The sequence below is a fragment of the Pseudorca crassidens genome, chromosome 14 (genome assembly GCF_039906515.1).
Source record: "Pseudorca crassidens isolate mPseCra1 chromosome 14, mPseCra1.hap1, whole genome shotgun sequence".
NCBI lineage: Eukaryota > Metazoa > Chordata > Mammalia > Artiodactyla > Delphinidae > Pseudorca > Pseudorca crassidens.
The window spans coordinates 32,418,059-32,430,444 of NC_090309.1; the positions used below are offsets into that span (position 1 = coordinate 32,418,059).

Consider the following 12,386-nt stretch of genomic DNA (forward strand, 5'->3'; position numbering starts at 1 on the left):
ATTCTGGGACTAATTTACAAGCCAAGAAGGCTGTCGCAGAATTAGGGAGAGCAGGTGGAGGTGAGAAATAACCTATATTGAGGGACTTGAAACATCATGGATTTGGGGAGGGGGGATGGGCAGGGACTTGGCACTACCTTCAGCATCATCTATCAGGAAATCTAGGGATGGAAGAAGGTTCCAAGAGGGGTCCCAAATCTTCTGCATTTTGCAGATGCAAATCACATCGTCCACCTCCACTCTCGGCACTCGGGCGGTATCAGGATAAAATAAGCATCAAAAGGGGAATCTTGAAGTGAAAACAAATAGCAGAAGGTCAGCCTAGAGTTCTTGTGTGGGAGTGGCTTAACAAAGGTCAGCACAGCCACAGCATCAGAAAAGGTGGAAAAGATCACCGACAGACGAGCCCCAAAGTTTGGGGTTTGGGTCTCCTGGTACCCTACGATTTGCCCCGCACACACACCCTTTAAGTTTCTCAGTTTGAGTCTCGCCTGTAGACTTCCTGAAAAGATACGGTCTTATTAAGCGTTCTCACAGCGCCTAGCTCAGAGCTGACCCGTGAGCCGGTTCTCAATAACGTCTGGGAGCAAAAGCAGCTTTTGAAGTTGGAGGAGGAAGGGCTCTGGGTTTATTTATGTTAGGGTTGGCTTTCGGGTGTGGCCTGGCACCAACTGCCAGCAAAAATTTCCCGATCACCTCCGGTCTTCCACCTCTGCCCAGGTGACGTCGGTAAGCCCCGCAGGACCAGCTAGAGCTAAGCGGCTAAGCCGCGTCCTTCAGGTGTCAGTCTCGATCCGTTCGGAAACCACAATCCCCAGAATCCCTTGGGCAGGGAGGTCAAGTCGCAAATAAGATGGCTCCAGAAGGGTGGGACATGCAGCAGGGTGGAAACCCTGGTCCTTGGCAGTTTCTTTACCGGATGTGTTTAAATAACTGAATCCCCACAAATGCACCACTCCAGTAACCACCTCCGTGGCCGAGGAGGCCACCGCAGCCGCCTCGCTCGGTCTTCCAGGGGCATCCTGGGAGTTGCAGTCCAGTCGCTGGGCTGCGCCGAACAACCTTTCCCATAGTGCCCTACGGGTCGGGCAATTTCAACGTTCTTTTCCAAAACTCTCTCCGCACTGAGATCCCCTTTCCCCAGTCCCCTTCTCTCCGATAACTCCTTCCCGTCTGTGGCGACAGAGCGCCGGCCGCCGGTGGCCTGGGCCCCTGGCCGGGTCGCTCCGAGAGGCACTTCCGGCGGCGGTTCACTTCCTGGTTCGGTGGATGGAGCCGAGCGGGAGCGCGCGCGGGGGAGGGGCGGCGGGTTAGTCTCCGCCGGGCGCTCCGGGGATCAGCTGGCGGGCGGGCGGGCGCCGAACGCGGCCCCGGCTCTCGCTGCAGCGCCGCCTCCTCTCCTTGTCGCAGGCCGGCCCGGCGGCCGTGACAATGTTGCGGCGCTGGTAGCTGGGCGCCGGCCGCCAAGCCATCTCAAGTGGGTGCCGCTGGGATGCTGCCTCGCGGGGCGGCGGGGAGACCGGGGAGGAGGGGAAGCAGTGCCGGGTTGGGTCAGCGCTGCCCGAGGCGGCCCGAATCCCTCGTTTTTCAGACCCCGGGGCACAGGGTCCCGGGTTGTGGGGCCGGGAACGCGTTTTCAGCCGCAGGGTTTTTCTAAGAAAATGCATGAAGCGTTTCCCCAGGATGGTGGCTTTTGCTCCCCCTAGGACTCAGCAGTTGAATTTTTAAGTGTGTTACTGATTCATCCTCTCTCTCTTCCTCTGTCATCACAGGTTTAAACTTACACGAATCGCTCTCTTGAGGAGGAGGGGACCGCCGCGCGATTGACACGCATATTCCTATAGGCATCCTCCCTCAGCCCCCACCCCCTCGGCCGGATTCGGGTGGCTCCTCTCCTAGCTGAAATCCGAGAAGAAATCCTTGGATCTCTTGTTAAAAAAAAAAAAAAAAAAAATCTAGAAACCGTCGGTATTTTGCTTTACTGCTTCCTTTTCGCAAGATGAAGAAGTTTTTCGACTCCCGGCGAGAGCAGGGTGGCTCTGGCCTGGGCTCTGGCTCCAGCGGAGGAGGGGGCAGCACCTCGGGCCTGGGCAGTGGCTACATCGGAAGGGTCTTTGGCATTGGGCGACAGCAGGTCACTGTGGACGAGGTGTTGGCGGAAGGTATGGTGGGACTCTTTCAGTGCGCCGTAAATTAAAATCTTGTGCTGATGCAGCAAGACGTTAAATGTATGAATGGGTTTTGACCAGTTGACCCTCCCTTCCCCCTCCCCTTGCCCTGTGAATCATTGTCCTTGAGAAATTTGAAACTGAGATTTCAAAGTGACAGGGCTTTATGGGGTGGGGGGAATTTGCCAGAAATTGTTTACCTCGGTGGCCTTTTATTTAAAAAAAAAATTTGACAAGCCACTTCTTGCCTGCCTCACCGAATTATGAGGATCAGACGAGAAAACGTATGGGTGAAAGTGTAAAGCTTTACATCAGATGTAGGGTGTGGGGCTTGTCATCCACCTAAAACTTGAAATACTGATGTGAGGGCTGAGCGGTGGGGATGGAGGACCTTTAAGAGGGGTTTCTTCTACCCAACTTTCCCACTCCCTTGAGCAGGCACTGGAAGGAAGAGAGGATTTTCAGAGAATCAGAGTGTGTTTTTCTAAGAGCCAAGGCTCTTGTTGGATTTGACTAGATTTGTTTCCTGACCCAACTGTAATCAGGTCCCCAGGATGCAGCTAAGATAACAAATTACATGAAATGAATGTGGTTATTTTGAAATCAGTCCAGTAGGCCCCTCTTTCTCCTGTTCTTGTTTTTCGGTTTTTGGTGTGTGTGTGTGTGTGTGTGGTTGTGTTTTGCCAAAAGAATTACTTGAGAGTGGCCTCCGATTTTTTCTTTTTCTCTTTTGGAGAGGATGTTAATGTTATTTAGATCTGCTGCGTAAATTCCCTACACACGTGTTCATCTGTGTATCTATAGACATGTAGATATATATCTTCATCCCCCAGGCTGTCCTGTAATCTTTGCATGTCTCTTTTGGTAACCTTAACGTCGACCTTCATAATTATGCCAGACTCATAATTTTCACAGCCCATTGCCTGCCTAGTGAGCTTTTATTTTTAATAAAAGCAGCAATTTCCTTGGCATGAAGCTATTCCAACTAATTGGATGGGGCCAACCTGCTGTAGGTTGTTTTATCAGCCAAGAGGGGATGGGGGAAGGGGAGGCCTCTATTCCTGCAGCATGGTGGGGGAACAGTTTCTTAGCAGGAGAAAAAGCCTTCTTGCAAGCTAAGGTTGGAGCAAGGGCCCCAACCTGGGCTTGGGACATGCCTGACACGGTGAGTGTTGCTCGTGGTGGGTTTGGAGGAGGAGCTGTTTGGCTCTCAGCTTCTGTCAGCATGGGATTCAGCTGGGCCCAGTTTTCTGGGGTTACGGTTGAAGACTTTTTAAAAACACTGGTTTAAAAAAGACCTGGCAGTTGATGTCCTTATGAAATTGTTGCTCTTTTCCATTTTCAGTACTGCTCTAGCTGGACTTAATCCGGGGCCTGAGTCACTGTCCCTCTGGATCCTTCCTTGTGGGCTTTGGTGCAGGATGGGAGATGCTTCTGTGCCCGCTGCCAGATCCACACCCTTGAGTCTGGTCTGTCTGTTTCATACCTGTGCCAAAGCCCTTGACTGCAGTGGGATGGAGAAATGGAGAAGGAGTGTGTGTGAGAGAGAAATCAAGAGGAAGGAGGGGGCCCAGAGCTCTTTCCTTCCCTCTCAACAGCCTCTGCTGAACTTAGAGCCCAGAAACATTTTGTTCAGCTAGGCTATTGTCTCATTAGAGGTGATGCTACCCTAAGCAGTGCCTTTTCTCGGAGTCTGAGTTGACGGGGAGGAGAAAAGGCAAAATTGGTCTTTTTTATCTAGGCTGCCCTTCTCTTCCCCAGAATTCATCCCTGAGAACTGCACATCATGCATGATGGTATTTTTAAATGGAACTGAGGGCTTGCAGCTCTGTATTCATTCATTTATTCATTCAACAAACAGTTATGGAGTGTCTGTGATGTGCCAGGCACTGTGCTGGGCTCTGGGGAATATGATTTAAAACTAGATACTGGAATTTACAAACTACTTTGAGAGATGGAAAACAGCCACTTAAAACAGAGCAATATGTGCTATCATGGAGATAAGCTTAGGGTGCAGTGGCCTCCAATTTTAGAGAGCCAAGAACTGCTTGCGGCAGGAAGTGACTGACTGAAGGACGAGCAGGAATTATCCAGGTACGGTGACAGCACGGACAAAGGCTCAGCTAGGTCTGGCAGTGTCGCCCTCTTTATGTTCTTTGACTATAACTGAATTTGAGTATGTGGTTCTTAGAAGTATGTAGCTGTGTAGGAGCCAGTATACAAAGTACTTGTGAAGAACCCACCAAGTACAAAGGCACTGCAAGGTTCTGGGAAGGATATAGGGGGGTTTAAAGTGTGATGCCTGCGTTTAAGGAGCTGTCAGTGAATTTATGAAAACAAGGCAAACATTCACCCCTACAGCAGCACGGTTACCAGGGCTGTCTGTGGAATCAGGTAGATCTAGATTCAAATTCTGGATCTGTTCTTTACTAGCTGTGAAACCTTGGGTAAGACATTTCAGACCTCTCTTGAATCTCTGTTTCCCTCTGGCACTCTCAAAGTGTGGAGCCTCGGTCCGGAGCGTCAGCATCACGTGGGAGCTTGTTAGAAATGCAGGTTCAGGCCTCACCCCATAAATTTGGTTGTGGGGCTTTAACAAGTTCCTGGAGAGATTCTGCTGCAAGCTAAAGTTTCAGAACCACTGCCCTACGGAGCGGTCTTGAATATTAACTGAGGCAATGTATGTAAATTATTTAACATTTTTCAGATGTTCAATAATTGGTAGCCATTATTTCTCAGCCAGGAGAAATGGGGGGCAATGTGAAGGCTAGTTTGACTGCAGCAGTCTGCAGCTTTCCTTTCCCCCGGTGTGGGTAGACACAGCCACATGTTCTTTGCAGAGGCATCAGCAGCTCCTTAAAGGGTCAACAGATGTTTTGGGTAGCCATGCTCCTTCCTGAACCCTCTTCGCTTTGAGTCCCCAGGTGCCGACCTAGCCACCAGTCCCAGCCAGTGTTGTCTTAGGATGACGAGAATCATGCATCAAAGTGCCCAGGGCAGTGGCCAGGCAGTTCAGGGAGGGATGATGTGCTGGGCTTCAAGCTCAGACCCTGTTACCACCTCGTCTCACTGACCGTCCCTTTTTCCTTCACGTGGGTTTGGTCTGTACTTTACAGTGAGGAATCGCAGGAACCCCAAGGAGGAGGTGCTGGAGTGTAAGGCAGGAGAGTGCCTGGGCTGCCATCTTTCTGTCAGCGGCATCAGCCCCAGTCACCCAGTTTCCCTAACTAGTCCAGTGAGGGTTTGTCTGTCTGGGGGAAGTGAAGGTTCTAAGTCACGAGGGGTCTGGCTTTGTGTAGGCTGGTGCAGGGGAGGATATTTTCTCTCTAGCTTCCTCAGTGAAGATGCCATGATGAGATGCTAAATCATGTGTGAAGTAACAGGCGTGTGATGTCAAGGGAAGATCTGGTTTAAGCTTCCAGAATGAGCTCAATGGGAAAAGTGGAGCAATGCTCAAAGGAGGACTGAGAGGCTACGCTTTTGTCATATCCCCCTAGCTCTATGAGGCCTTACCTCTAAGCTCCAGACAATACGTAAATGTTGACTACCTGCTGTGTCCAAGACAGCAGTCCTGAACATTCTGTATAAGGTGGAGCAGGGGGCCCTTCAGGAAAGTTTTCTGACCTACACTAAAGGAATTCAGGTCTAGGGCTAATGAGAACTACTCAGTAAGTCTCCATGTCAGTAAACTGACAGTTTCTCCTACCTACAGTGCAAAGTAGTGAGGCTTAAAAAATATGTGTGAAATCACCTAAACCTAACAAATGTGTGTGCGTGTGTGTGTGTGTATGTATGGCATAAATATGTATTGGTGGTATCAGTATGACGCATGCATGTATTCGTTTAGTGAACGTTTGTTGGTGCCTCCTCTGTGGCAGGTGCTGTATTAGGCTCCAGAGCTACTGGGATGAATGGGACTTGGGCCCGGCTTTTAAGAAGCTCATAGACCAGCAAATAACGCTACGATAAGTGTGCAGCACTTAGCAAGGTCCTGGGTGTGGAGTAGGTGGAAAAAAGATGTTATGAGATGATAAAGGGCCTGGGGCTGAGGGTTTCCAGATGAAGTGTCGTTTGAACAGGAATGGAAATTACCCAGCATATATTCCGGATGAGGGTTAGTCAAGCCTTTCTAAGCAGAAAGAATAGCACATGCAAAAGTGCGAAGAGGGGAGACAGTATGGTGAGTTCTGGGAAAACTGGCTAGTCTGGTGTTATCATTTTGGTTAGTAGAAGTTTCCCTTCCAGAGTCAAGGGAAGAAGGACATGGCATGGTAGAAGGAAGTTCTTTTACATTTGCTCCCTGGCTGTGCTGGCTGCTTGCTTTCCCCAGTGGCCCTGGGCCTTCTGAGTAACCATTGGCTAGCTGTCCAATGTGCACTGCTTCCCTCTGTGCCTCAGCCCTTTGCCAGTAGTGGGGGCGAGGAGGTGGCTGGTGTCTGGGGAAGGAGTGGTCCCGAAGGTTCGAGGAGAGGCAAGAAGCTTGAAGCAGAAGCAGCCGGGGGAGTGAGAAGACCAGTGTTACAGGAAGGAGTGGACAGGGGAGATAATGAGGGTGTTTGGCCCAAGCAGAAGGTATGTTGGAGAGAAAAGAAAAGGAAATAAGGCCACGGAGAGCTTCAGCGCCAGGCAGGGAGGTTGGCTATAAGCATGTGAGGTCTTCCCTTGATGCAAACAACCAATTTGACCCCTCCCACTTCAGATGTCTTTGCCTGCTGGGAAGTCTGGTTTTTTAGTGGCAACTGCAGATTTTCAGGGGGTGGCTTGTGAATGGTGTCTTCTTCCTGGCTTCGGGCATGATGACGGTTATAGCTTTGCTAAATATAGCCAAATCTCGAATTCAGCAATGAAATCTAGAATAAGTCATTGCGTGGTCAAAGCCTTTCCTTTGGTCTTTCTAACAAAGTCACACTCATTTAATGAGAGGTCGTGAAGAGAGAGAAACAGTTTCATATGGGTTTTGAGAGGGAGGGTACGGGGGGAGGCATACACTTGTACCTCGGTAGCTAAAACTGCATGCAGAGTACACAGGAAAAGCTTGGTAAATATTAATAAAGAGCACATGAAAACATACTACTGCGTCAGAGCAGTCATTTTACCTTGCAGTATTTGAAAGTTGACACTTGAGACAGAAAGGGGACTCACCCCACCGTCCACCTTCATCTTGTCCTCTTCAAAGGATAGATGCTTTCTGAGCTGCTTAAGAAATCCCTGTGCCCTCTGCATCTTTAAGAGCCGAACAATGATAATCATAGAAATGAAATTGTCTAGTGAAGCAGCATCCAGCACTTGAAGTAGCGGAGCGTAGCCTTCAGCATACTTTTCTGGAGCCATCTTTTGGTGTGTTTGGTGTGGTGGCGGTAGCACTGCAGTGTGATTGGAAGACCCAGGTTTGTTCGTTCATTCTTTGCCGTGTTCAGTAACCGTGCCTGTGCTGGATGTCGTGCAGTGATTAAATAAGACACGGCTCTGCCTCACTATCATAGAACTTCAGACATACGAGCAAATAGCTCTACGTGCTGTGATGAGGGATGTACAAGGGCTAGGGGACAGACATGAGGGAGCCATTAATCTTGTGGGGTGAGGAGTAGTCAGGGAAAGCTAAAGAAAGTGATACTTGAAATGTGTCTTCGAAATAAGAACTTAGTACTAGATGGACAGGGTCAAGAGAACATTCTAGGCAGAGAGAATAACCCAAGACACAAAAGCAGGAAAGTACACTGCTTGCTGAGAGCTGTATGTTTTGAGACAGTAGTGATCTCCTAGTGTCCAGTGCTGTGCAGGCCAGTAAAGTAGCCAGTAGCCACATGTGGGTATTTAAATTTAAATTATCCGATAAAAGATAAAAATTTAATTCGTCAGACACAGTAGCCACATTTCAGTTGATTAATAGCCACGTGTGGCTAAGGCCTACAATTTTGGACAACACAGACGGAGAAAATTTCATCATCGGAGAAAGTGCTTTGGGCAGTGTTGGTTTAGAACAATAGTCTTTTAAACTTTTTAGGTAGAATAACACTCAGTTTACAGACATGCTCTCCCTTGTTTATTTACATTATATTCATGGCCTGCTGTCATTAGCTAATAATCTTAAGGCGTAGTGTGTACTTATAGTGAAGTTCATCATTTATGATAGTGGTTGCACATCCACACTTGAATCTCAGCAAGGTTTCGGTGAACTTCTTGTCATATCTTATTAGACTGTGATTGTTTCTGCGTTGTAGTGTGACTGTTGAAGAGGACACCGGGATAGAAATCAGGCCCTGCCATTCTCTTGTTGCTCACGTATGCTTGTGTTATCTTTATCCAAGCTTTCTTTGCAGGAATCTTTTTAATCCCCTTGTTTGTTTTATGAGAGCTAATCCATTTAAAACAAATGCAATCAGTAAACGCACTTCACCAAGCACATGGACTGCAGTACCTCTCAGTACATCTCAGCCTTTGCTACGGAGCTTCCGCTCTTCCCCCAGGATTCCATCAGATGTGTCTGAGACGTGACTGACATTTGGACTTGATGGAAACATTAGAGATGGACCGTATATTAAATATTAGTAAAGATAAAAATCTTATTTTTTAAGATGACAGTTAATAAAAATAGTCTCATATTTTCTTTCTAAACCCAGTGGATTGCTTTGGAGACCACTGGTCTAGAGCAGTGGTTCTCAACCAGGGGCGATCATCCCCAGGTGACATTTAGCACCATCTGGAGACATTTTTGATCGTCACAGGATCGGGTAACACTGGCAGCTAGTGAGTTTAGGCCAGGGCTCCTGCTAAACGTCCTACAGTGTACACGATTTCCCCACCCCCGACAGAGAATCATCTAGACCCAAATGTCAGCAGTGCCAATGTGGTACAGCATGATGTGTCAGCCAGTATGGGGACAGAGAGGAGTCGGGTGGCTCAGAAGGGTCTAATTTGCTGTGTGACTTCAGGTAAATCACTTAATTTTAAAATTTATTTTCTCAGAATCAGCAAACCAGCAATCTTTCTTAACCTATTATGGTTAAAAACCTCTACGTCATTTTCTGTGTAAAACAGCTACTTGCAGAGTAAACCGGTAAACCAACGGAGATAGAACGGCGAGTCTGTGTGGGTCCTGGCTGAGAGGAGTTATGGCAGGACTCTCCACTGACTGCATGTGAATTATGAGCTTTAAAAAATTCTCCCCATATTCCCATATCTGAGCAACCCCAAAATGTGGTGGAAGCATTTTCTGACTTGAATTACTCAGAGCGAGGTTCAGTTGGGGAGGGATATTAAAGGTCAGAATGTTATGAGAGAAGATGTTGGTAATCCTTTGTGTAAGGAAGAGTCTAGCACTTGCAGCTAAGGGTCTTGGGTTCAAGTTCTTTCACATCTGCTACTTGTCGTCTTTGGGGAAGTCATTTAACTATTGTAAGCCTTTGCTTCCTCGCTGTAGAAAACGTCCTTCCTACCTCTGTAGGGATGCTGTGATCATGCAGTGAGAGGCTGGAGGTATAATGCAGAGAGCATAAGAGACAGCTTGCCCCTCCAGCCAGGGGGAGCAAGGTTTACTGAGCATCTAGCATATTCTTTACCAGCTCTGTTTGAGGTGCTGTGGCAGAGAGAAGTAATGGAAAGCTTGGCTTCTGCCCTCCCAGTTGACGTGACGTGACCAACACGCAGGAAGCAAGTGCACCCCACAAGACAATAGCTATTGAAATGCTGGCATGTGTGGTGTACTCTCTAAATTGTGGAGGGGTTGAGGGGAAGGAGGGCAATGAGGACTGAGATGGTTAGGCAAGATTTCCTGGAGTGGGATTGTTCTCAACTGTGAGTCTTTTCTCTGGAACCCCTTCTTCGAGGAACCTTGTTTTAGGGAACATACCTAGTTCAGCACCTTTGCACATGTTATATTCTTAGTAAAGTTGAAGTATTGCAACATTTTTAGTCTCTTTCAAGGAACAGTGTTGCCTGCATAAATAAATCATATGTTCTGTGTTTATACCCAAAGCAAAAAAGCTTTTTCATTCTATGTGATTTTGAATCAGGAATAATGAGTATCAGCACGTTAAGGCAATACTGGCTGCAAGATTTTGTGCTTACTTTCTTCCTCCATTATTATCTTTATTATTATTAGTCTGTTATTTTTATTATCATTTAGTCTATTATGTATAAACAATCTCAGTTCTTCTATTGAGTTATGGACAGTTGTTAGAAGGAGGAGTTCTTCTTATGAGTGAGACTTCTACCTTGGCAGAGGGTGAGTTCCCCAAGTTGGAACAAAGTTAAAAGAGTAAAAATTTGGAGTTTCATTTGAGATGTGCTGTGAGTGAATCAGCTTGAGCTGATCAGTTTTCTCCTTGGGCTCTGAGTGAACCTTGGCAGACAATGGAAGGCAATGCCAATTACACCTTGACATAGCCACACAGTGGGGGGTTCAAGAGAGTAAGGAAGCTTTGTTATTTATGATTTCTGAAGAGCCAAGAGATTGTTGGATGAAAGAGTTTATGGCATCCCTATATTATTATAATAGAAGGCCAAGTGAAGCATTGATGTTGGATTATCATTTGTAATTATAATGATCTTAAATAATGATGCCTTTCATCTAGGACTTGAATCCTGGGGAAAGCAGTATAATGCCATGTAATTTGCTTGGCGCCTGTTTTTAAGGACTTATAGCTATTGTACTGGGACCTTTAGAGTCAGAGAAAGATTATTGTCCCTCTGGTACTGAGCGTGAATTTGAGAACAAAATGGAGACTTCATTACCCGGGGACAGGAAGAGAGAAGAGGACTCAGACCTCATCAGTTGGGCCCTTCCAGCTTCACAGAGGTGGCATGTCTCCCACTAGTACCCTCGACTCATCATTTTCCCTGGTCAGTGAATTTTGTTGGTTCAGGAAGTGCTGATTATCTTACAGGTTTGTTAGACTCGTTTAATTTCCCCTGGGGATAGGCTAGCCCTGTTCCTCAGACCTTTGTCCTTTACTATTTTTAGAAGCCTGGGAATCTTGGTGGTGGGGGAGTGGGCAGTGTTGGAAGAAATAATTCCGTCTGGCTTTTTGGCTATGGGAAAATCTCGGTTTGACCGGAAGGTGTAACTCAGTAATGATTGGGGAAAACCTGATGTTCAGTACTGTCTTTCCTCCCTGACTCCCTAGGTCAAAGGGAACACGATGATGTTCTCCTTAGGAGAGGATTTTCAAGGTTTGCATCACACGTGGTGGTTTAAAAGCATGCGGCTTGGAGGTGGGCAGCCCTTGGCTTGAATCCTGGCCTGGTCCCTGTGGTGTTGGGCAACTTACTAAGATACTGGCTTATCATTGGCAAAGTACAGAGAATACTCTGAGTGGTTGTGAGGCTAGAGGAAATTATGCAAAGCACTTAACTTAGTGCCTAGCGTGTAGTTAGTAGTCTGCAAACAGTAACTCTTAGTATTTAGGTGCCTGAATTTTGTTTTTATCAGGCAATATTTGGTTTGCTGTATGTAAAACCTGGTGGAGCTAGAGTCTTGCAGATAGATGAATAGATAATATTTATAGATAGATATCTATATCTTTCACAGTATCTATTACAAACCCCAGGATGAATAAGGAGGAGAGAGAATTCAGATTTTATTTTATTTTATTTTTCCCTGCTTGAAACCCACCTGTGTTAGGATAATTGCCCCAGCCTGTCAAGTCACTGTTAGTATGATGGCCCTCTCTGCCTGAGGAACTCCTGCCCCCAGCCGTGTATCCACCTTCAAATCCTTGTGCTCTAACACAGGTCTCCTGTTTCATTCAGGCCTGTGCCCCCCTCATCTCCTGTGAACCGTGGATTTAGCTCTTTCCCATGCTCTCCTGGTAGTGTTCCCCGCCTCTGGGATCGCTTCCCCCTCCCCACCCACCTACCTTAATCCCACCTAACCTTTGTCCTGTCTAGCCTCAGTACTCACCACAGCTGTCAAAGTGACTAGTCCTTTGGATGCCTCCTCACTCTGACCTGCAAACTGCTACCAGAACTTGCATCTCCCTTAACCTCAGCCAGCATGCTTTTTAGTCACAGCAGTGATTCCTCTTTACCTTTTCTGAGCATTTAACAGCGTCTCCTCTTTATTGTCTTAGGCATGGCTGGTCCCTTTGCTTGGAATGTTTTTCCTGATCTTTCCATGGCTGGCTGTTTCTTGCCATTCAGATCTCACTGAAATCTCACCTCAGAGAGGCCTTTTTTGACTATCCAATATAAGGAACTCACCATGTTTTATTTTGCCAC

General features: G+C 47.2%; 1 protein-coding gene across 22 annotated transcripts in view; it reads left to right on the forward strand.

Moving 5' to 3' along the window:
• Positions 1-1,188: 1,188 nt before the first annotated feature.
• Positions 1,189-12,386, forward strand: part of AAK1 (AP2 associated kinase 1) — a 173,399-nt gene continuing 162,201 nt past the window's right edge. For 21 of the 22 annotated variants that reach the window (XR_010934480.1, XM_067704810.1, XM_067704817.1 and 18 more), the window contains exons 1-2: positions 1,339-1,477; positions 1,773-2,162. Coding sequence is in view for 21 of the 22 variants with exons in the window: in XM_067704810.1 (XP_067560911.1) it covers positions 2,000-2,162 (163 nt within the window). In the remaining variant the exon portion in view is untranslated. Of the gene's footprint in view, positions 1,310-1,338; positions 1,478-1,772; positions 2,163-12,386 lie in introns of those variants that run through there. The other variant, XM_067704811.1, reaches the window with a different exon arrangement.